General features: G+C 40.2%; 2 protein-coding genes across 3 annotated transcripts in view; one reads left to right on the top strand and one right to left on the bottom strand.

The window, feature by feature from the left end:
• Positions 1 to 25,869, top strand: part of LOC134215393 (BTB/POZ domain-containing protein Tiwaz) — a 228,959-nt gene that overhangs the window by 188,234 nt on the left and 14,856 nt on the right. The gene's annotated exons all lie outside the window — the stretch shown is intronic.
• On the bottom strand, positions 18,543 to 20,512 carry LOC134215391 (protein artichoke-like). The gene is made up of 2 exons (XM_062694593.1): positions 20,399 to 20,512; positions 18,543 to 20,332 (listed from the first exon to the last, which is right to left on the bottom strand). Exons 1-2 carry the CDS (start codon positions 20,410 to 20,412, stop codon positions 18,613 to 18,615), a joined length of 1,734 nt encoding a protein of 577 aa, XP_062550577.1. The 5' UTR covers positions 20,413 to 20,512; the 3' UTR covers positions 18,543 to 18,612.

Below are 25,869 nucleotides of genomic sequence, written 5' to 3'. Positions count from 1 at the left end.
AATTCTAATTATGTATTCAATTGTTAGCTTTATTTCCAGAAGTTTTGAATCAAGAAATTGATAATTCTACGCAGCATGGAAGTCGTCGTTTCCAATATCAATACCTATAATCAAACTCCATAGATCCAAAAGTTAAAAGCTAAATATAAATACGTTACGTTTATACAAGTCCTACGTCTACTCGTCGTTAAGTTAAAAACATTACCCATTCCTTTTTTTCAAGGCTACAGTAGTTCATAGATAATTTTGGTCGCTATCGAAAGGGCTTGGAGATCCTTCATCCGAAGATGAGCACCAGCCAAACATCTTTCGGCCTTACGGCCTCCGCCCAAAGCGTCTCTTCACAACATTTGGCCGAAAGTCATTTGGCAGAATGCTATATGTTCGAAATGAACGTTTGTCCGAAACGGTTATTAGGTCGAAAATAATTTGGTGAAAAATATCATTAGGCCGTTTTACTGAAAATCCCGTTTGATCGAAATGGTCGCTTGGTAGAAACCCGAGCAAGAGCGACGAAATCGATAACAGAAATTGGTACGAACTAGCCTTACATAAGGGTGAGGGTCGTGGGTTCGAGTCCCATCGAAGGGAAAGTGGTTACCTCTAATAAATTTTTCAAATAAAAATTTTTCCACTCAAAGTACATATTCACATTTGAGTTTTCAGAACATTGTAAACTTACATAAGAGGTAAAATACCAAAAATTAATATGCAAAATGCGTTAGGTTTAACATGTTTAGGTATTTCAATATCAAACGAATAATTATTTGTGATCCGTTTTTTGGTATTGTAAAACCAAAGTATGTTATGCCTGAAGAATTATGCATATTATTTTTTTATTTTACTCCTTTCGCATTTTACCTCTTATGCAAGGCTAGTATATTACAGAGAACCAATCTAGACCAACATTTGAAAAGGGCGTAACAGCCAAAATTTAATCCTTCTGATTCCTCGTCTACATAAATAGCTATATATGTAGACAAAGAATCAGAAGAAATAATGTTTGGCCGTTACGCCCTTTTCAAATGTTAGTCTAGCAATAACAGAATGAGGTATTGTTGAGTTAATTTCTCCTTCTCGGGAAGAGCCTTTTAGTAGAAAGAGTGATTTGGCCCGAAAATGACAGTTCTGATGAACAATCATTCGGCCAAATAACCTATTCGCCTAAACGATTTTTCGACAAAATTATCAGTTCACCCAAAAAGATACTTTCGGCTGAGTGCCCATTCCCGTGCAGGAGAAATTAACATAATAATTCCCCATTCTATTGTTGATACCATCCTGAGCAGGAGAAATTACCTCAATAATACATCATTCTGTTATTGATACCATACTCTGTTATGAACTAGCCTTACATAAGAGGTAAAATACCAAAAATTAATATGCACAATACTTCAGGCATAACATACTCTGTTATTACAATACCAAACGCATCACAAATTATTATTCGTTTGGTATTGAAATACCTAAGCATGCTATGCCTTAAGTATTTTGCATATTAATATTTGGTATTATTTTTGCCTTTCTCGTATACAAAGTATACGTAAAGGCTATAGGATCACTCCAAAACCGAACTTTTGATAGAAGGCCCGGGGACCCATAGTGTTATATACCAATCGACTCAGTTCGACGAATTGAGGTGATGTCTGTATGTGTGTATGTATGTGTGTGTGTGTACAAAAATGTGAGACACACTTTTTGGTACTTAGCATTATCCAATTTGCTCGCAACAAGTTCCATTCGACGTAGAATTCAATCCCATTGTTTGCTATTGAAAATTAGATCCATCGGACATTGCGTTCCGATGTTATGGCGAAAAAACTGTTTTCACGTGCAAAAAAAAAGCAAAACGCCCTACCTCGGATTCGAACTCGTGATCTCTGGGGTGGAAAGCGCATACTATACCACAGCACCATCAATACTCTTACAGTCTACAGTAATTTTTAGTACTGGGTTTCGGTAATGCTTGTTATTTACTGACATTTCATCAGGAGTCAGTAAAAAGAAGTACTGAATTTCCGACATATACAATTTTTTACTGAGTTTTCATCAAAAAAGAATGACAATTTCGATCAAAACATTTTTAGCGCGTTTCGAAGTTCATCACGATGGCATCATGTTTCACAGTTTATCAACGCTACTGGAACGAAAGAATTTAGCCAATTTGGGATTATTCATCTGCTCTTCATTGTTTGGCAAGAAAGTCAGAGAGTTATATACCAGTGGAATCTGCTATAGGATAGCGCACCGGAATATTGCTGCGAAGAGCTTTTTTGGGAGGAGTTTTTTATTGTTATTCTGGGACTCCTGTTTGGGGCCCAGAACTTAAAACTAATTTAACATAACCTCAATTGCTCAGTGAAAAAAAATATAAATACCAGGGAAAACTTTTCAAACATCTTTTCATTGCGCTGCGTTTCCAAATTCGCTATTAAATTAATGCTCTATAGATTTTTTCAAGTTTCGAAACATTTTTCTTTTTTAATTTTGGATCATAATTTAGAAATATTTTTTACTGAAAAATTCAGCAAACGAAAAGTAAACAAAAAGTTTACCGAATAACTCAGTAATAACATGTACTGACTTTATCGGTACTTTTTGACAATTCCGGACCAATTTTGTATTACCGAGTTTTCAGTAATTGAACTAATTACCGACTTAAGTCAGCTGTTCAAAAACTCAGTAAAATTTTACCGAGTTCGGTGATCAAAAGTTACTGTGTACATCTTACTTGTTCGCCATTTTGATTAAAACATGGATTAATTTCAGAACATTGAATGTTTCAGTAGCGAATGTTTATTATTATAAATATAATCATGAAAAAACAATATTAAAATACATTAATCGTATTTATAATAAGAAATTGTATAGAAAAACAATAGCTGTACGCTCAATTTTGTAACATCTAATAGGCGTATTTTGAAATCATTTTCAAATAAATGAACTTTACAGAAAAAAAATTCAACCATTTTATGTACGCATACATTGAAGGGAGGGATAAATATTGAAATGCATTAAAAACAACCGAGCCAACAATTAAATTTCCTTAGGAATTTTCGAATATATTTATCTAATCCATGCTGTACGCTCAATTTTGAGAGTGACTGTATGTAAACATGGCTGGTCTAACAATTAGTTTGTAAATAAAACAATTTATTTTAGTAAATGGTTTTGATTTTCTATAACTACTTACTATATTTGTACCTTTTCGCTTGTATACTTTCGGTGTGGTTTTTGATAGTTAATTAATTCATGCTATACATAAGTCCTAAATCTTGGACTTCGCTAGTCTAATTGGAACCCCATTCATAGTGACAACACATCTGTTTGAAGATTTCAAATAGCACTCGGATTATGTGGGAGAAGCTGAGTTTCGGAAGGATTTGAGGAAATTTTTCTTTTTGGCAAGTCAATGGAAAATGTGTCCAAACTTTTCTACAATCCAAGCATGTTTTGGATCATGTAGTAATCTAAGTTCGATCATTTAGTTTGTCGATTACTCATACCAGAAGTTAAATTTTAAAACGTGTTGACGTGGTGGACTTCTGGTGCGGATATTTTTCGACATTTAACCTCTGGAATGAGTTATTGACAAACTACTAAATTATCGAACCTATATTACTAAATGATCGAAAACATCCTTGCTATAATCCATAACAAATTACTCTAAGGCAATCAACGAGTTTTGATTTCCTGATAGAATAATATCAGGTATGCAATCAGTATGATATAAAGTATTAGACCAGTTCTGTCACGAGTAATCTATCAGATTTTGTACAGGGATAGTTTACCTGTACAGAGTGATCTGATAAATAATTTTAGATCAGTTCATTATAATATATACAAAAACAAATTAATATGAATCAATTTTAATAAAACCTTCGGTTAATCACTCCGAAATGCTCTCCATATGAAGAAAAGTAACCGTAGTAGAATTCTCTTTAGGTTTTATTAAGTCGGATCAAATTCGTAAATCTTAGTTGAAAACTGGTTGAATGTCAATGACAAAAACGGAACTGCTCATCAGCAAAAAATGAATTCTTATCTAAATGAAGAATCATACTATTCAAAACAATAATTTTAAAAAGGCTATCTTATTGATTGGGTGCCAGAAGCCTAAGCTGGATTCTGACTTCAAAACAAGAAACACTCGAAAGTTTGTCAAATGACCAATATTATGGATCATATATCCCAAACTATGGATCATATTACCGAAGTTATGGATCATAATCACGATAAAAATTGCGCAAAATTGTATTTGTATGGATCAAAATGTAGTTTTCTATGGATCATTTTCCAAATGGATGATGGGAAAATAGCAGGAATGATATTGTTTTTCTTGATCATATTTGAAGGTACATACATATTTTCCAATTATTTGGTTTATTTTTTAGCTTAGTTATGGATCTTAAAATTAATCTTTATGGATATGCCTGAATTATTTTTTGGATTTAAGGTAGCGTTTTATGGAACATTCAGATGTATGGATCGTTTTTCATTTTTTTTATGGATCGTTTTTGTGCATTTAACGGTACAAAGTAAAGCTGCCATACACAAATGTGAAAAATAGGCCCTTTTTAGTGTTATATAAGACTTTTCTAATATGTTTGTCAACCCTTTTGAACGAGCGAGAAAGGCATCATCACCGCTAAGTGGATTAATCAGGGTTTTTGGTATAAGACTTGTAAGGCTAGTTTATATCAATTTATGATATCGAGGTCGCCGCCCCTGCTCGGGTTTCGGCCAAATGGCCTTTTATGCCAAACGACCATTTTTATCAAACGGCATTTTCGGCTAAATGAGCTATTCGGTCAACCGCCTTTTTCAGCCCAAGGAACTGTTCCTTCGAACTACATTTTCGGCTGTACGTCCCTTTCGACCAAATGACATTTTCAGCAAAAAAAAACTTTGTGCTTCGGCCAAATTGTTTGTCTGGAGAAATAACATATTCATCTAAACAACAAATGACTCTGCCAAACAATTTATATCCCCGTTCAAAAATTGTATTTCCATGAGCAATTCTTTTGATTCCACAAAACATTCTGTGAACTTCTACAAATTTGATGTAGAAAACTATATGCTGAGGGTGGCTGGGTCCGGTGCCTCTCTAGGCAATTTTCGGATTGGAAATTTTCTCGACTTCCCTGGGCATACAAGTATCATTGTGTGAGCCTCACGATATACGTGAGAAAACTTGCGGTTAATAACTGTGCAACGTAATGCTAATCGGAAGAAGAAGAAGAAGAAGAAGAAGAAGCACACATGTGCATTTTTGTTGAATTATGCTGACAATAGTCGCTTCCTGCATTGTCGTATTTTACTCTTTAATATATTTCTATTTCCTTTTTGATTAAATTTTCAAAATACAATAAATCGTTACAGTCATATTTGGGCCTGCAACTCAAAACAAATTTTCATTTCCTCCTCCTTCTAAGACTCTACATTCCAACTGGAACTTGGCCTGCTTTTCAACTTAGTATTCAATTAGCATTTCTTCAGTTATTATTTGAAAGCTTTTCTATGTCCGCCATTGCATGAGTATGTATTTTGTGTGGCATGTACGAGAGTATTCCCCACCCGAAAACATCCTTACACGGACCGAGAATCTAATTCGCCATCACCAAATTGGCAACCCTTTGCTCGCAAGGCTAACTGGAGACCCTGGAGAACTTTATTCCGAATAAGCCGGAAATCCAATCGCAACATCGTTGTAATAACCTGCATTGAAAACTAAACACATAACTTTTGTTTCCTTCTTCTCCGTTAATCGAAACACACTGCCCTTGCCGAAAACACGGCTCGACCGATTCCTTTCCCGAACCCTTCCATCAGCTGCAGGCGTTCATCCGCATAAAAAATTCTTTAGGGCTAGCACAAGCATTACTTGCCTCAGGTCCCAAACGAAATTGGCAACCTTTCGTCGATTGATGGACGGTTTCCATAGGTTCTCATTAAGATCTACAGCATTCCACTGACTGACTGTATGAAGCGATATCCTATCGAAACAAACATTGAATCTTACCCACCCGGCAAGCAACTGGGCAGTAACAACAACCAGTAGCCTCCGGTTTCCGAAATGATAAAACATGTAAAGTTTGCAAAATTCAACAGCTGGCAAAATAGGTACGGCTTCGATTAGCAGCAGAGCAGCAGTTGCTGAACATCGTTTGAACTGGAACCCCGAATCCGAATCTGAAGGCAGATATCTTGAATGCTAAACTGACGTCCGGCGATGACGATGACGACGACAACGGAACCGGTCGATGAATAGACCTGTACCGCCTTGTACTGTGGCTGATTGAGAAAGGAAAACACCGGTGAAGGATCCGGAGCGGGTATGTTTTTCCTCTTTTCTTCGGACCGGACCCGGTCAGGCAAATCTATGTAGAAAACAATGTAACTCCTGCGTAGGTTCGTCCGTGTGCTGCTCGGTCTCTTTGTTTCGAAACGAGTTTCCTTCTGTATCACGATGCGAACTGAACGTACGGAATACGGACACTGGAAGTCCTTAATGGACTTTGCATGCAAGTTCGAAATAGTGCGTAGCGGTTGCTCCAGTCCGCTTGATTGTAAGATGTTGGTCTGACTCTGTGAGAGAAGCGAGTGGGGGTAAGTGGGCGATAGGAAGGAGGGGTTAACAAGATTGAAACAGTGATGGTTTATTTTAGTTTTCTCAAACTACTGTCTAAAAACATTGAAGGATGGACGTGTGCTGTACGAGTTTTGAGACTGACCATTCAGTTTCGGGAAAAATAGTAATAATAAACCGAGAAACAGGTGTTTTTGTTTCAGCTAGGAACAATATTTATTGGAGGAATTTTCACTTCATCGCTTGATGAATTGTGTCGAGCCGCAAAGATCGTCAGTGTTCCATTCTCATATCATGTAACATGCGTTTGCAGTGATGTGAAGGATGATGGACTTTGCTAATGAAAATATTATTTTGGAATGAACAGAATTTGCTTCATGATTTCCCAAAAAATGCTGTATTTTTTCTGCTCTTCTTATTCTCAGATTTCATCCAAATTTTCGTGACTCCATTGTTAATAACACGCTCCTATCCAAAACGTATTGAAAATATACACATAAAGCTATTTTTCATTGGCTGTTCTTTTGTTCTATTCTATTTGATGCCCTGTTACTTTTGATTTGTTTCAACCAAATTGATGAACGTTTCAGTTCAGTAGAGTCAAATTAAACACTGCTGACTAAGTAGGTACAATTCGCTGCAGACCATTTTGATAGTCTTAAGCTGCGCGGGTGTGTCGGGAGTTCATAGAAGTACATAAAATTGAATCTATCGAATATTTGCCATCTACACCGAAGAAATAATTTCACATAACATTGCTTAGTTCACCAAACTTGGTATGCATAACTCACAACCGTCAAGAGAAGCCGAGAGTTCCTCATAAGTGAGCAATGGCACATCATCAAACATCTTGATCTGATAAATCTCAAACAAGACAGCAACAACAACATTTGGCCAAAGTAAGTCGTACTTATGCCTAATTTGAAAACTGCCTCCGGTCCGATTTATATTATTATTCGTCGGATTAGTATCCTAGGCAGATAAGGTCGCAACGAACAGCCAGCCGCCCGACGCGCGTATTTAGAACGAAACGAAACCGACAAAGCTTCTGCCGGTTGTTTCTTTTCTCGCGCCTTTTGCCCGCGGGGTCCCATGATGGACCAACGCGCCAACCGCGGCGAATCATCAGCAGTATATTGGCTTCCTTTCCTGTCTCGATGCCGTGCCGGCCCTGCGCGCCACTTTTCGTTGTTGGGCCGAACGATGTTCGCTCGAATGGATGAGTGTTGTCGGTCGAACTTTTCGAATCGTTCAAAAGTTGTAAAAAGCTTTGCACTCATAGGCGGATAAAAATCGAAGCGTAATCAAATTCTAAAATTTATGAATTTTTATTTTGAATGTTTTATTTGTACCGGTACCATTTCCTGGTCGAAATTTGTTTGCTCGCTCAAATATCGTAGATCCGAGTGGGAAAAAATCCAAACGTCCAATCCAAATATCCAAATATAAATTATAAATCCGGGATCGAGGAAGCGCGGAAAAAAAGCTAGCACGAGAGCATACATAAAAATATGAAATTAATGCATTCCCACGTGCAGCCAAGCGAAGGTAAACGTTGCATATCTTTCTCCCACGAGTGCCCGTGTGATAGTGCGCTTCCGAGTGGCGGTGGTAGTGTTGTGCACTAGCTCGTGGGTGGGTGACAGGTGGCAAAGGCGAGATTTTCATTTCAGTTCAGCGGATTTGGGCTCCGATGTTTCGTGACGCCGAGCTGAACTTTCCTCCGCCCAGCTGCTGCTCGGTCCTCTGTGCCGCTAAGGGAGGCGGAAGCGGAAGATACTACCCTTGTCCTTCCCAAGTGTGCGCGCTCGGGTTTATTCTGGGGAAGGCAGGGGTTAGGCAGAGTGAGCGTAGAAAATATTTTTCAGTCATAATTCACCATCGATACCGCCCCCGGAGGTAATATATTTTGAATAAATAATCTAAAATGTACAAATTTATCATGCACTATTTATTGGTGTGCATGAATGAACAAATACATGTTTACACCCACGCTTTGCATCCGGTTGCAGCGTTCACGGCCGTACGTGTTCCGGAATTGTAGTTTGAATTTTTGACCGGTCGAAGCCACCCACAGGAATCCATTAGGCGTACGCTAGAAGTTGGCAATCGCATCGGGAAGAACGGGAACGAGTGGCACGTTTCCATCAATTGCTCATCTCGTGCAGTGGGTTTCAATTTTTCTAGCACCAGACGGTAGTTTTGCTTGGAGCATACAAATGAAGTGACTCTTGGTAGCTGGGAATTTCAGTAATGGATAATTTTCCATGTTTACCACGAAAAATCCTTCCAAAACCGTTTCACAGGATGTTAATTCCTGTCCAGCACCACGACAAGTGTTTATTGGTCTTCTACGATTGTTATCCAACTTCCATGTCCGAAAACGGCTAATTGCCTAACGAGAAAAAAGGTGGTTAATATCGTACAATCAGAGTTCCTTTCGTAAGTAGGATATCTGGAACGATGCGTTCACGAATTTGATTATATGATAATCAAAATTTGCTCTTAGAGTACTAGTGTTTTGCGATCTACTGGAAACAATTTCGAATTACCACGAACTCAACTTTTGATTTTTCTCTGCTAAAAACTTCTTATATTTTTGTTGTTTTATTCATTTAAGGCTCATTTGTTTAACTAAAATATTTACGGAGCCAAACGCGAATCGAATAACATTGAGATTTAAATGATTCTAATGTAAACTTTAATAAAGCGTTTTTCTAGCATTTTTTTTCCTCGGGCGAGAAACTAGGCTCGAACTCAAGCTGGACCCTTAAGTAGAATATTGATCCCACCGCTTATTTGCCTGTAGTATTGTTGCTTCATGTATAGCCTCTGCCACATCTTCCAGCGTAACCGTATCCTTTTTCCTCCACTGTGGAGGCTCCACATAATCGGTAGTGTTCTCTACAATAGGCGTTTGTTCCTTCTGGAACCGCGGACAGGAGTCTTTCCTATGTCCATCTGTTCAACATAAGAAACACATATCCTTTAACCCTTTTTGTTCGGTGACATTAACCCTTCCGTTACCAACCCCTCTTTTGAAAACGAAAATAAAAATCTTTTTGGCTGTAACTTTTTTTGTCTTTTGACATTTTTTTTCGCAACTTTCTCCAAAAGAAGCGGAATTTATTCAGGTTTCAGGTGCTCTATGACTGGCCACTTTTTGGGACTGGTCACTTGATACCGGAGTTATTCCGGATTTGAAATGGGTGTTAGCTTTTGGCCATATTCCAGAACGCATATTTCGGGAATGATTATTTTGGATATTTTGAAGAGAAACGATACATAAACTATACCAAATTTTATCAGGAATTTGATCGGTCCGAAATATGGCCTACGGGGTCACTTAACGGAAATAGACGAATATCATGCGACACATCAAACTTCATGATTGCAAAAGTTATGGTATTCTATGGTAGCTTTGTACTTCCTGGACCGTATTTGAACCGATTGGAACCGGTAAACTGATTTACCGAGTACCTATTCAAGGGTCAATTTTGAGAAAAAAGCAAGCCCCATCATGCGGCATATCAAACTTCATGATTTCAAAACTCATGACATTCTCTAGTAGTTTTGTACTTCCTGGACTATATTTGAACCGATTGGAACCGGTAAACGGTTTTACCATGAATTGGTTGAAAGGTCAATTTTAGGAAATAAATAAACCCCATCATGCGGCATATCAAATTTCATGATCTCAAAAGCTATGCCATTCTATGGTAGTACTTCCGGAACCATATTTGAACCGATTGGAACCGGTAAACTGGTTTACCGAGTACCGGTTCAAGGGTCAATTTTGGGAAATAAGCAAACCCCATCATGCGGCGTATCAAACTTTATGATTTCAAAAGCTATGCCATTCTATGGTAGTTTTGTACTTCCTGGACCGTATTTGAACCGTTCGGAACCGGTAAACGGTTTTACCATGAATCGGTTTAAAGGTCAATTTTGGGAAATAAATGAACCCCATCATGCGGCATATCAAACTTCATGATTTCAAAAGTAATGGCATTCTATGGTAGTTTAGTGCTTCCTGGACCGTGTTTGAACCGATTGGAACCGGGAAATAAACAAACCCCATCATGCGGTATATCAAACTTCATGATTTTAAAAAGTAATTGCATTATTTGGTAGTTTTGTACTTCCTGAACCGTATTTCCACCGATAGGAAACGGTAAACGGATTTTTCGAGTACTGGTTTGAGGGTCAATTTTGGGAAAATGAGCTAATCCCATCATGCGGCATATACATTTTCATGATTTCAGTTGGGGTATCCCATGCTGAAACGGCTTCCTCCAGACGCTAAAACCCAGCTTCTGAAACTCGTCAATGACATTTGGGAGAACCGCACTTTCCCCGACGAGTGGAGGAAAAGTCAGGTGATCCCCATCTCCAAAAATCACACGACGGGTCGGGATCCTTCCAAGTTTCGACCGATCTCCCTCACATCCTATGCCTTCTGTAAGACCATGGAAAAGATGGTCATTCGCCAGCTCCGTGAAAAATTGGAAGCAGATGGAAGATTCGGCTTCCAACAGCACGCCTTCCGCCAAGAGTATGGCACCAGCACATACTTCATCAGGACTTGGACACCCCTGGTCCTCAACAAATTACAAGAATGGGGTATCACTGGCAACATTTCATTCATTTATTTAGTCTTCATCTAAACAGATAACACTGAATCAACAATTTGACGCCACAATACACAGTTCGAGGCCGCATCTCTCCATCCTCGAATACGCCCCACGCTCGACAAGTCACTGGCAACATGCTTGCCTTTATCAAAAACTTCTTGACCGGTAGGACCTTCACGGTCCTCATTGGCGGCTCTGCATCCGGAGAGTATGCCGAGGAACTGGAGTCCCCCAAGGGTCGGTTCTTGCAGTCACCCTTTTCCTAATTGCAATGAATGGGGTCTTCGGCGTACTACCGGCCAACGTCCACCTCTTTGTCTACGCCAGCGGTTCTAAACCTGGGGTACATTTACCCCTGAGGGTACCTTTGCTGGCTCTAGGGGGTACCTCGGACAAAAATGCGTAATGGCGGACATATTATAATTTCAATCAAAATTCATTGATAAAGTTTTGATAATTGTGTATTTTCTATTTAAAAAATTTTTATTGTACATAATATATAATGCGATCAATAAATCCCAATTGAATCCTGCCTTCCACAACCAGCACAATGCACACTAATAAAAATATACAAATATTTATTGGCAAAAATCTAAAGAAATATAAAAATAAATTTTATGTGTGTGTGTTAACAATCACCCGCTATAGGCGAATCCACATAAAGGTTGTTAGTTAATGAGGGTTATGTGGGAAATGCTATAGTCAAAATTTATGTGTGCCACACATAATGGATATGATTGGATTTTTGTCAGTGTATGAAGGGCTGCGGAACAAAAGATCAAACGAACAAAACGTCGAATGAACAAAATGATTTTTTATTTTCGCTAAAACTTGGTTGCTTCGTTGCAAGAGGATTAGAAGCATCCTTTTACGCCTCTCGGAGGCCTTCTTCTAAGCAGCTCGAAAGCTTCCTTTCAAGAAGCTCGGAAGCCTCCTTTCAAGTGGTTAGGCTGCCTTCTTTCAAGAGGATCGGAAGGCTCCTTTCGAGAGCCTTGGAAGCCTCTTTTCAAGAGGTTCAGAAGCCTCCTTTCAAGTGGATAGGTTGCCTTCTTTCAAGAGGCTCGTAAGCCTGCTATCAAGAGGCTCGGAAGTCTACTTTCAAGTGGTTCGGAAGCCTTCTTTCAAAAGGCTCGGCAGCCTCCTTTCAAGAGGCTCGGAAACCTCGCTTCAAGAAGCTCAGAATCCTTCTTTCAATAGGCTTGGAAGCACACTATCAAGAGACTCAGAAGCGTTCTTTCAAGATGCAACGGAAGCTTCTTTTTAAGTGGCTCGAAAACCGCCTTCAAGAGGCTCGGAAGCCTCTCTACAAGAGGCTCAGAAGCCTCTAATAAAGAGGCGCGGAAGCCTACTCTAAAGGGAATTAAAAGCTTAAAGGAGCTTCTCTTCAAAGGGCTAGGAATTATGTTTTCAAGAGGATTGGAAGCCTACTTTCGAGAGGAGGTACCTCAAATCATGCAAAAGTTCGAAGGGGTACCTCCCAAGAAAATAGTTGAGAACCGCTGGTCTACGCCAACGATATCCTCCTGGTTTTCGTAGGTGGAACTCCCGGGCAAACTAGGATTAAATCACAGGCGGCGGATAGCGCAATCCACCGCTGGGCTACCTCCACTGGCTTTACTATGAATGCGGGTAAGTGCATCCCGGGGCCATGTTTGCCAAGGCCACCTTCAAGTCGGAGGCCCGCCTATTAAGCTTGGCCACGAACCCATACCTAACCGGAAAATCGTTCGCGTTCTTGGCGTCGATATCGACCGGCGGTTTACCTTTTTACCACACTTCCGGGCGGTGAAGGTGGCCTGCAAGCCGCGAATCAGCCTGATGAAAAACCTGGCCGCAAAACACCGTACCAACAACCGGCACACCAGGCTAAATATATGCCAAGCAACCATTGATAGTCGCCTGTTATATGGGTTAGAGCTGACCTGTTCTGCACGAAGGGACCTCATCAGTGTGCTTTCCCCAGTATTCAACAGATACGTCGGACTGGCTTCCGGTCTCCTTCCTTCCACACCTGCTGTACCAGCTTGTGTCGGAGCCGGAATCTTCTCTTTCTGGTATGGAGGCCATCTGCTGCAAGGCAGCTTCCTATGCTGCGGTGACATCAGGAGAGTACGGGATCCCTCTCCTCGAAGAGGCGGATCCTTAGAAGCGTGGCCGGCTCCGGGCCGGCGTGGGTCCACTGGCACGGAGCAAGAAGCTGATCAATGCCTCCCGTAAAAATCGAAAACTTAATCGCCGCGCGCTTCCGGAGAGGCGACAACTCCGAGGAGCTAAGAAGGTCGGTCATCAAGCTCGTGGCCACTCGTTTCCGGATCCATACCGTACGGTACACCGATGGTTCCGTGTCTAGCAGAGGGGTAGGTTTCGGTGTTTCCGGTACCAATCTAGCCAGGTCCGAGGGCCTACCGTCTCAGTGCAGCGTATTTTCCGCCGCAGCTGCAGCCATCTTCGTCGCTGCCACTCTTCCAGCAAACAAAACTATTGCGATCCTTACGGACTGAAGCCACACACCAAAGCACCCGTGGATCAAAGGAATCCTTGCAGGTATGGCACCAGACACCTTTTTCGGCCATTGCGGCATTAGGGGACATGTGGAAGCTGACGCCCTTGCCTACGTGGGGCATGAAAGCTCGCCCTATACCCGTTCCGTCCCGCTGGCCGACGTTGAAAAATAGACAAAAAGTGTCGTCGGCCAGGACTGGGCCCGGGCTTTTAACAGCAACAACGTCCTACCCCTAAGGAAGGTGAAAGGCACCACTGGTCCCTGGCACGACCTGACCTCGCAAAAACAGCAGACCATCATATCCAGACTCCGGACCGGGCATATCAGGGTGGGGGTCCTTTCCGGTCGGAATGTGACTTTTGCAAGGTTAGGAACAGCGTCGAGCACTTTGTATTCAGGTGCCCGAAATTTGACCACCCCAGGAATCATTATGGTATTCCAGCTAGCATCCGGGATGCGCTAGCTGATGATGAAGCTAATACGGCTGCACTCTTTTGCTTCCTGAAGGATGCAGGACTGTACCACGCGATATAGATCTGGACCTCTGCCTAAGGCGAACGGACCTTCTTCGGATACAAGTCCCACCCCCTTTCAGTTCAGCTGAGAGGGCCTCAGCCTCCTTTTGTTCCCAGCCTTTTTAATAACGACATCTGCCATGTCATCGAACCATTTTTTCTACCTTTTTACCAAGGTTTCCCGAAATAGACCCTTGAACCGGCACACGGAAAATCAGTTTACCGGTCCCAATCGGTTCAAATACGGTCCAGGAAGTACAAAACTACCATAGAATACCATAACTTTTGAAATCATGTAGTTTGACGGATCGCATGATGGTATTTGCCTATTTCCGTAAAGTGACCCCGTAACAGGTCCCGGCGGAACGTCCGGATTCCGGAATACAGGCCATATTTCGGACCGATCAAATTTGGTATAGTTTATGCGTCGTTTCTCTTCAAAATATCTAAAATAATCATTTCCGAAGTATGCGTTCTGGCATATGGCCAAAAGCTAACACCCATTTTAAATCCAAATAACTCCGGTATGATAATGTGACCTAGGGGTTCCATTCCCGGAAACGATTTCCCGGGAAATCAATTTTCCCGGGATTCCCGATTCCCGGGATGCACACTTTAGTTTCCCGAATTTCCCGGGAAATTATTTTTTTAAAGTATTTAGCATTTTTTGCAAATGACTATTAATCTATTGTTAAAGTATTTGGAAATCCTTTTCTTATTTTGCAAATTAGATGAGAGAGTATCAATTATATAAGTTTTTATCTGTAGATGCTACAGTATTGTACGGTTCAACCCTAATGCGTGTTGAAGGGAGGCGAAGCAAAGCATAAGTTTCCATCGGTCGTTTATTTATTGAGTAGGCCCAATCACCGGGTATTAAGGGGCCGTACACATATTACGTAAGCACTTATGGAGGGAGGGGGTTCGGTCAATATCTTACGCTCCATATAAATAAAAATTCATTTGTATGCACAAAATCTTACATGAGGGGAGTGGGGTTGAAAACCCCAGAAAAATTGCTTACGTAATAAGTGTACGACCCCATGAAGTCGAAATAAAAATCGAGCATTTGATGAAATTTCTCAATAGCAAGAACAAAGTTATTTAACTGTGCAGACAAATTTTCTCCAAGTCGCAGATATTTAAGCAAGGGCAGTGACGGCTTTGGAAGGTTTATTGTCAGAGGTTTATTTTTAAGACTTTCAATACTTTTAGATTAAAACCCCGATACGTGTTCCAAACAGACTCATGTTCCGAACACTCGTTTTTGTTATGATATATGTCTTCTTTTTCTAAATTATAATGAACTATTGAGAATTTACTGTCTGGATATGTCAGAGTACAAAAGTTAACATATTTTAGGTCTTTACTATAAGGTCATTACAACAGTTTAATAACAAAAACTCGCCAAACTTATGCAATTTTATGCGTTTCTGGTGCTGCTCGGAATTTCAAACAAAGTTTGACAGAAAGAATCATTTAATATTCATAGTTAGGATTTTTAAGGTACGACCATAAAACGCTCGTCTGAAAGTATTTTATCGCTTTTGAAAAAAAAACATTTAATGCTTACACACTTCAAATTCAAAGGCGAAATGGGTTCAAGTGTTCGTATAAAGGTACGTATTATAAATCAAATTTGACCAGAATATTGTTTTCATTAAGAAAATATACGGACGAGTATCAGAATGGTTGATGCTAGAAACCTTCCGGCAATAACAGAACAAATCCTGTCAAAGCCGTCTTCTCCTTCATATCAAGGAAGAATCAAAGAATCAGCTGGACACAGAGAAAGAGTAGGCTAACGAAAGCAGATGCTGAAACTTCGCCATCTGATGCTCAGAACGTTTTACAGACAAAGGTAACACTTAACGAACTAAACAGAGAAATTTTTTCAGACCTTTCAACAACTCTTTAATCATTTTCGCACAATGTAGCAAGTATCGATCCTTTGAGGTCGAGTCGAGAGTATATTTTTATCCTTAGTTATTATTTCACGTTACGATTTTGAGCTTCGCATAATTGTTTTATTTCCCGGGATCCCGGGAAATCCCGGGAAGTCAAAATTTTATTTCCCGTTTCCCGGGAAGTTGATTCCCGGGAAAAATGGAACCCCTAATGTGACCAGACGTCGCGCGTTTCCCTGGACGCTGCAGCGAACCCCGTTAGTTTTTTATGTGTTTAAGCTTATGAATAGTAATTGTGCCTCAGCATTTGTTGTGCTTTTGTCAGCAAAGTTAAGGAAAACCGTTGTCTGGCAATGGGTCAAATGGGGGTGAGAATGGGTCATTGTTTCGACTACCTACATAGAATGCTTGTAGATTAGTGTTAATGTATCTGAGGACAAAAAACTGAATTTTATGCCAGACTGGCGGTGATAGCTCTGGCTCATTTCGAAGTATTATTTTTACAAAAATATCAAGTTCCTCCAGGAATTCCTCCGGAAGTTCCTCCAGGAATTCCTCCGGAAGTTCCTCCAGGAATTCCTCCGGAAGTTCCTCCAGGTCCAGAGCATCAGGGCATCAAATAGAAGTTACTGAACAAGAGGCCGATGATAGCCGGATGCAGGGCAGTACTATGGGGACTGCGAGGGCTGTGAAAACAGACATGAATAAGAACGGTGGATTTCGGGAATCTTCCTCACCAAGATTGTTAAATTTCCATTCGGAATCAGAACTGGATGAGCGAATCGTCGAGCGGAACAAGTAACTGGAAATGGTATGATGTCATGATTCATCATCAGCTAAATTAGTCACCACCACATATTGTATATAGGGCCTGACACACTTATATTTTTGAGCTATGATATTAATGTTGTCGGGTGACTCTTCTCTTCTTCTTCATTGGCATTATATTCCCCACTGGGACATTGCTGCCTCGCAGCTAAGTGTTCATTTCGCACTTCCATAGTTATTAACTGCGAGGTTTCTAAGCCAAGTTACCATTTCTGCATTAGTCTATCATAAGGCTAGCACGATGATATTTTTATGCCCAGGGGAGGCGAGACAATTTTTAAACCGAAAATTGGCTAGACAGGCACCGGGAATCGAACCCAACCACCCTCAGCATGATCTTGCTTCGTATGGCTAAGGAGGCTCCCTCGGGTAATTAAAAAAAAGGAGGAGGCTCCCTCGTAAAAAAAAGATGTAAAGTTAGGTGGTATTCGAAACATTGTGCAAATTAAAGTAGACCAGGAAATGGTTCAAATCTATTTTCGGAAAAAGGGAACATAGTGTACCGGATTGAGAAAAACGGTGAAAATTTTAATAAATGATTGTAAACCTCTGATAAACCAAACAAATCCATTCACGATAACGGATCAAAATACGTCAATTCATATACAGTCACAAGAGTAACTGCGTCAGAGCTACAAAATAGGGGGATAGCAGAGGTATCATCCCACCATTCAGCCGTATCTCTAAAACTATTAAAATTATGATATGATGAAATGGAAGTCGAAAAGAAAAAAAACTAGGACGTAGTGCAATTTCCCAGTACCTACCCAGCCCGAGTGGCTTTTGGCTGCACTGACTTTGCTGGCCCGATTGGAATCAGTGTGGCGATTTAGATCAATGACAGTTTGATGATACGCGAACACAGTTGGGTGGATTACCAGCTCTCAGTGGATTGCTCGCTGTGCCCCCCAGGCAGATGAGATTATTTCCAGAGATTTGATGAAAATTACCTTTCATCGAGCGATCAGCATCCGGCAGGTTTTGCGATTGATAAGTTTTTCAAAAGGTAAGGCAACGGTTCCCATTTTGCGTTTCACGTTCCGATTTGGTTTCAAATTGGATGCAAGTCACTTTCGTAGAATTTAAGTCTAAGTATCACAAAGTTTTATGCCTAAAAAATGCCATAAACAAGCAATAACAACCGTTTAGTACTAAGTTTAGTAATAAGTTTAGTACTCGTCTTAGACGGTTGAATACATTCCACTAAAAAAGCTTAAAATATTTTTTCTGAAGCTATAACAATTTGATTTGTTTTCTTCTCATATACAGAGGATGAATACAATATCTTGTTTATCATAATCTGTAACTTCGAAGACTATTGATATCCGGCTTGTCTGTAACAGAAATGCTCCGTAACGATGGTTTTAAGTGGCAGACTTGCACATTGATATATATTTTATACAAAATAAAAAAGCGTTAAAACTTTTAAAATTTTCCTAAATAAATAGAAGAGTGGAACGGAATTGTTAAATGTTTCTCAATTTTGCACTCAATTTATTTTATGTCGCTCTTATTGATCACTTCCTGATCATTTCCACGATTGAATTGATTGATGTGATATTGAAAAAATTACTTTGCGTCCAAACTTTGTATATCTAAGAACTATATTTACAAACCGTATCCAACGCACCACTTTTCAAAAATCATCCATCTGTGTCTGAATGGAAGCCGTTTCTCCTCGCTTAAAAATGATCATTCTATCGATCGCTCTCCTCGCATTGGCATTGTATTGCACATACAACAAAAAGCCTACGTTCAGCACCAAAATCACCGTCAAAATCAGCATAATAAACACTTGGAAGCCCACCGAATGACCGCCATCACAAACCCTTTCCGACCCCAGCGCCATTTTCCGCACCTCCTCCAGCCGATCGGCATTACTGGCGTTCACACTTCTTATCATATCCAACAGTTCCACCATCAGTTTGTACTCGAACTCGGTCGAAGTGACGTTCGCCACAATCAGCCTGAGCTGGCTGTCCTCCTCTGGAAGGAAGTTCGCATCCAGATGGCTGACGGCCATACTTGGCTGAAACTGGATGCGCTCTTTGTCCGTGCTGGCGCAGTAAATTCCTTGTACGTTGGTCAGGTGGGTTATCTCCCCGTAGTGTTTGGTTGTGGTTATGGAAATTTTATTTCGATTGCAAAAGCGTACCAACCCCGTGAGGTACGAACAGTTCCAGGAATTTGCAAACAGACCCAGATACGTGAGATTCGGGAACAATTCTGGGATGTGTTCGTAGTTGAGCTCTATTAGGCCATTTCCGTCGATGAAAAGTGTGTCCAGACTGGGGGTTGAGGTGAGTATTGAGATGTCTAGCCGTTGAAGAAAATTGTAGGAAATGTCCAACCGCCGAAGTTTCATTTGCTGTGTGAAGATTCCATGCTCCAAGGACTGCAATTGAGTTGCTTCTAGGTTTAGGTCGATTAATTTCTTGAGCTTTAAGAATGCCGTGAGGTTAAGCGGTCCAATTGGATTGAATGAGAGATCCAAAATTGTGAGAGTCTCCAGGTCGGTAATGTTACGAATATCTTTCATGTTGTTCTTTGAAAGACCCATTGAATAAAGCTGTGATTTGGATGCATCTTCAATGTAAATCGAGGAAATTTTATTCTTGGTAGCGAATAGTTTTGTAAGCTGTTGAGGTATTTTCAAAGATGTTAGTCTGTTGTTGTCTATCACCAGTATTCGTAAGTAGGTGAGTCTGCTGAGAAAACTGTCGCTCAAACTTTGAATACGATTGCCTCTCAGGTCCAAATAAGCGATCATTGTGCAGTTTTCTAGTAATCGATCATGCAGCTCCGATATTTTGTTATTGGCCAACGCAAGGTAAGACAACGAGGTCAACTTAGCAAACAAACTTTCATCCAAATTTTCCAACAAATTGCCAGACAAATCCAAATGGTCAATTTTCGGCAGGTCGTGTAAAGCCTTATCCTTCACTTCTGACAATCGATTGTTCGACATATCCAACCGCACCAACTTGTCACAACCTTTGAAGACGAAATTATTCAACACGGTCAACTGATTTCCGGACACATTTAAATAGCGCAGCTCTTTGGCCTGTTCGAAGGTGTACTTGTTGATGTTCTCCACACGGCTCCGGGTCACATCCAGATTTTGCATCTCCGGGAACGAGGTGAACAACACTCGCGGGATTTCCGTTAGCTTCGATTCGGAGAATTCGAAATAGTATGGCCGCGGATATTCGGATCTGAACACAATGTCTTCCGCATCGTGAGTCACGGAAACGTTGCCCAAGGCACAGTAGCGGATGGTGTATACTCCGTTTAGGAAATGGTTGCAGTCGTAGATGACTGCGTAAGAGCCTCCAAGAAGCATCAACAGGAACAACCTATTGATGATAAAAACGTAAAAAAAATTAGAATGAAATTGTTACTAAAACGATTTTGAAACAAACCTTAGACAAAACATTTTTTTTATAGATCGATTCGAATGTGTGACGGTCACTTGACGCGGTTCAATGAGAACTGGAGTAGGAAGTCCGATGATGCTGCTGGGATGTAAAATGCACAGAGCATGCATACTATTTTTGTTTTGTTTTGCTTCCTACTTGCTCTCTTATCAGTGTGGCCCTTTGTTTTGAGTGATATGGTTTTTGCACATGCAACACTCTGTCTCGAGACAAATATATTAAATAGTGAAAGGCTTATCATCTAGCAAAACTGTTATGCAAAGCACAGAGTAATTTATGATTGACTAATTGAGATTCAATCAAATTTTTATAAAACGATGTCTGGATATATTTTATATACAATATCATGTCCCAATAATGTTATATATGTAAGGTGGTAAAGCCTACAAACACGTTATACGTTGTAGTAATCGGTTCACCCAGGTTTGGGTAGCATATGATTTACCTTCGATGCAATGTTTAATACATTTCGAAGATAAATCCAAATTTCAGAGTTATGGTGTCCAATCGGTTTCTAGGGGACTTTGAAGCGATCACAAACTTCCTTCGGTTAAGAACCGAAGTCGTTTTCATTCCGGATATAATCCTTTATCTCCTTTAGACCTGGGCTTAGAAACTCATTTAACGACATGTGGAACCTAAAATGCATGCATCCGGTCGCAGCACGTCGTACTTTTTCCGCGCTTTGTTTGGTGATTTTATGCCTTTTATAGGTCCTTGGTAGATCCTTTTCTTTATGCGTCGACGCTCGTTTCTGCTTTATTAGCCAAATCACGTATCGACATTATTTCGTTGTTCTAGTGTGATACCACCATGTTTTGAGTTGGAAAATTCCTGCTTTCTGCCTCCTCCTGGAAGGTCATCTCAAGGTCACTCCTGACAGAATCCATGTTTCAAAGTGCTCGCGTTTTCGGGGGCACACCACTCGATACGGAAGCAACGCACAACTGTCATTTTTATTTTTTTCACGCATGCTGACAGTTGTCCGCCGCCTCCGTATCGAGTGGTGTGCCCCCGAAAACACGAGCACTTTGAAACTTGGATTCTGTCAGGAGTGACCTTAAGTTTAGTATTCCAAGATGATGATGGATTTCATACTCGCGTGCTGAATTCCGAAGCGTTGGTAAACAAAGGAAAGGTGACAGTCAAATGCGTAGCATGCTGTGATGAGTATAGACGTGCTTCAGTAATAAAGGTGTAGCCTAAAGTGCAATGTGCAATATAGTTGATTCTAGTTGCAATACGGTAGGAGTAATAGAACGGTATTGTACGTTGAATTCAAGACTGGACCCGACGGTTTGAAATCGCCGGTCCATCTAATCGACGTTGAAATTGTCGGTCGATGAAAGAGTGGGAGAGCAACACGACATGCCTTTTGAATTGACATTTTTTGTTCACTGCTCGCATTGGCATAACGCATACGGAAGATCCTTGCACTGTTCCCGCACTTTCATCGCTGTTTGTTTTGATTAGTTTTGACAGCTTACCCACGTGCTTTTACTGCCGCCTCTGAGCTCGGCTAGGCGTCGCGACGTGTCGAAGGGTAGAATACTAAGCTTTTGCAAGTGAAAATATTTGCAAGACAGTTAGAAATATTTATTAACACATTCGATAGACGAAAAATGTGATTTAATGAAATGTAAACACATATTGCAAATGCATTGTGCAAAGTATTATGAATTCACAATTACACAGCTTCATATCAACCAATAATTAAAATGTTTGTAACAGCATCTGCATCAGTCGAATGCATGGACATTATCCCTAGATTTGAACGGTGATTTGAAACAACCCAAGGCAAAAATTCATTGGAATCCATCCTTCGACTAAATCCACAATAACAGAAAAATGAAAAACATGCATGTTGAAAAATGGCTGTTACGTCACTTTTCCAGATTACGGCAGTTCAGCCAAAAAATTGGAAAGGGTTTTGCCAAATCGCACCGACCAACGCCAAAAAATAAATTAACCCATTTTCAAAATCAAACTTCCGGTTAGCCGATTTAATTGATCACAAATCGTATCGAAATTCGCTCAACCTCATAACTGTGGATATCATACAACAAATGTACGAATGAATTAATGTGAAATAATGTCCATTTTATTATTGCGAACAAAATACCACACTCGATACCACAAGTCAGGCCGCTTGGTGCGATTTGGCTGAACCCCGACGAATTAGTCTTTGATTGAATCGCACCAAGCGGATTTTGACTGATTTGTGATATTTTGTTCGTAAAAGGAAAACGGATATTTTTTCATGTCAATTCATGCATTCATTTATTGTAGGATATCCTCAGAATATGAATTGAGCGATGTCCTATGCAATTTGTGATCAATTCAATATGCTACACGAATCTTCTTCTTCTTGGCGGGATCCCGGGATTTTTCGATGTTTCCTTAGAAAACTATTTTTTTTATTTTAAAACGAATTTATTTACGAGGTGAACCGGCCTAGGGCCGAAAACCTCACAAATAAAGATAATAATAATAATAACGATTTTGTTCAGGGGTAAAGTTCATATTTTAGAAAGGCCAGATAATACAGATTTCAAATTAAAACCTTATTCAATTCGAAATTTGAATCGATGCTTTCGAAAAAAAAAGACTTCAAGAAGCAAATAATATTCACGTTTTTCTCGGAAGGTAGAGTACCCTTTTGGAATATATGATCGCCGAGTCCGAGAAGAAGGGTTCACTGGCGGTTGAAGTCGGCTTGACTGTTTGCATTGTTTTGAATATGCATTGGATTTAGACAGTTGCTGGGATTGCATTCAATACCCTAGTGACGAAAGATGGAAAATGGGCAATAGAATCGCACTGGGCCCATAACCTATTGGAGATATGGGAATCCCCTCACAAAGAAAACACAATACTAGAGTATCCTCCAACCCATGGCAGGCTACTTATTGATACTTTTGCCAAGAGCTGCAGCTCTTCCTAATCTTGAACAGATCGCTTCCAAATCTTGATGTTAATCGTTAATTTATCGTTATCGCCGATAAAGTTAATTGTGTTCAACATAATCGCTTGCTGCGATAAAGATGAATCAACTCAATTATTATTCGATATTTTAACGAAAATGTTGTTAATATATTACGCGAATAAAGTTGGTATACAATTTTGACATAAGCCGAGATTTGGACAAATTGATTGCAGCCTGTTGAGAAGAGTTGATTTTGATCGAAGCGATACACAAAAAAAAATTAGGCAGAACATCGGGGTCGGACCACTCGTACTTGCGCATGTGCTGGAAAGTTAGTTGTACGAACGTCGATTTGAAGGACATGAATTGGATCAAGAATTGTTTTGGAGGCAAGACGCTCAGGAAGACTGTCTCAATGTTGGGCGGCGCGAGGAGATTAGCAATAGAGCAATAGAGAGCTGTAGCTGCTGGAAAAAGTAGCAGTCAGTAACCCTTTATTGAGTGGTAGGTATAGGGGAATCTAATATTTTTTGTGAAGGTGTTCTATGACCTATCTCAGATATTTTCATGTCTGTTCCTCTCTTACTAATTTAATTATAAGATGATATCGATTGTGCATCACAAAGAACCTTGGGTCCGTATTCATGCTGAGCCTACCAAATAAACGAACTTGGAAAAAATCAAGTCTGATGGGAGGTATAAAAATGTGATATGAGTTTATCACCTATGTTGGGTTTCACGTTCAAAACAAATAACTTTTGTAAAAAAGAAAAATTACACTGTTTGCGAACCGGAAATGAAGCAATATTTTTTTTGGGTCCGGGTATCCCGGGATTTTCGCGATATCAAAAATAATAACCCGGGAATCGGGAAATCCCGAATTTTCCTAAATCCCGGGATTTTTTGTCCCGGGATGTCCCGGGATGGAAACTCTAGTTATCAACTGCGAGGTTTCTAAGCCAATTTACCATTTCTGCATTTGTATATCATGAGGCTAACACGATGATACTTTTATGCCAAGGGAAGTCGAGACAATTTCCAATCCGAAAATTGCCTAAATCGGCACCGGAAATCGAACCAAGCCACCCTCAGCATTGCCTTGCTTTGTAGCCACGCGTCTTACCGTACAGCTAAGGGCTACTCGAATACTTTGGCAAAAAATTAAATTTTTTCATTGACGCTTGGAAAAACGCGTGGCTTCCAAGATGGCCGAGTTGTGGCTTTGTTATATAACCACCTTAACAGCCCTCAGGCTTTCCCCGTTAGTTGTTCCCTGCATTGGGATTAAAGCTGCCAATTTCTCTGTCATACAAAAATTACCATGAAGACAGTTTTCATGACGGTATTTTCATCGCTTACGAGAGAGTAGAATATGAAGCTGACGGCTTTTGTACGTTACGTGGCATTCAATTCTTCTGCGAGATCTTTCACTCTTTACCGTGCTCCGCGCAAACTATGCTACAGAAGGAGACTGTTTCCTTAAGACACGATGTCAACAACAACCGAAATAAATTCCTTAACAAGTTCTCCGTCCTGGAAAAATTTCATCCGTTTTGCCAAAATCTTACTAACAGCAGTATGAACCTGTTATACTGCATTTTCTGACTTCGAGTGAAAAGAGTTTGTTGGTTCTATAATCCATTATACCAGTGGCGTAGCCAGAAAATTGGTCTGGGGGGGGGTTTTCTGAATATTTTTTAATTTCGAGAAGGTTCGAATTTTTTTTTCTTCTCTAAATTTTGTCCCTGGGGGGGGTGTGTTATGTCCAAAACCACCCCCGTGGCTACGCCACTGCATTGTACCAAAAATATGAATCAATGAATGAAAATTTAAATTGAATCCTTTGAAATTCTATCTTTCTAACTTTTGTTTCCTACCTGGGCCCTTTCAAATATCATATTTCATAGAATGCCATGATTTAAATTCTATTCCTTCAATTTCCGAAAAAATTAAGCAAACCGGCTTTCGTTTTTTCAACGTGAACATAGACTACTTTGATCAATCTTTATTGAGAACGCGATGTTCCACATCAACCTTTTGTGTCTTGGGGTCGCTTATGCAATCATTTCAAATTATGTAAAATATTATTTTACGTTTCGAATTCAAATAATGGTTTTGCAGCGCGAGCTTTGAATTAAAACTTTCATATTGAATAATGATTAATGAAAAAAACTTCTGGAGCCAGAGCGAAAAGCTAGCAGGCCGATTATGGGGTTATTTTCCTTACATGCCGCGGGCCACAAAAATGGAGCTGAGGGCCGTGCGTTGGGCAGACCTGGTTTAGCCGAACAGCTCATAAAAAACAATAATTTTTCAATAATTCCAAAATGCAATGTCCGATCGGGCCAATTTACAAAAGCAAACAATGGGACTGCATTCCACGCCAAATGCAACTTGTTGCGAGTAAATCGGGAAATGCTAAGTTCCATAAAGTGTGTCTACAAAACTTGTACACATACACACATATACAGACATCACTTCGATTTGTCGAACTGAGTCGATCGGTATATAACACTATAGTTCTCCGGCC

The sequence above is a fragment of the Armigeres subalbatus genome, chromosome 2, assembly GCF_024139115.2.
Source record: "Armigeres subalbatus isolate Guangzhou_Male chromosome 2, GZ_Asu_2, whole genome shotgun sequence".
Lineage (NCBI taxonomy): Eukaryota > Metazoa > Arthropoda > Insecta > Diptera > Culicidae > Armigeres > Armigeres subalbatus.
The sequence above is the reverse complement of the archived record's forward strand: the minus strand, read 5'-3'. Positions and strand labels throughout refer to the sequence as shown.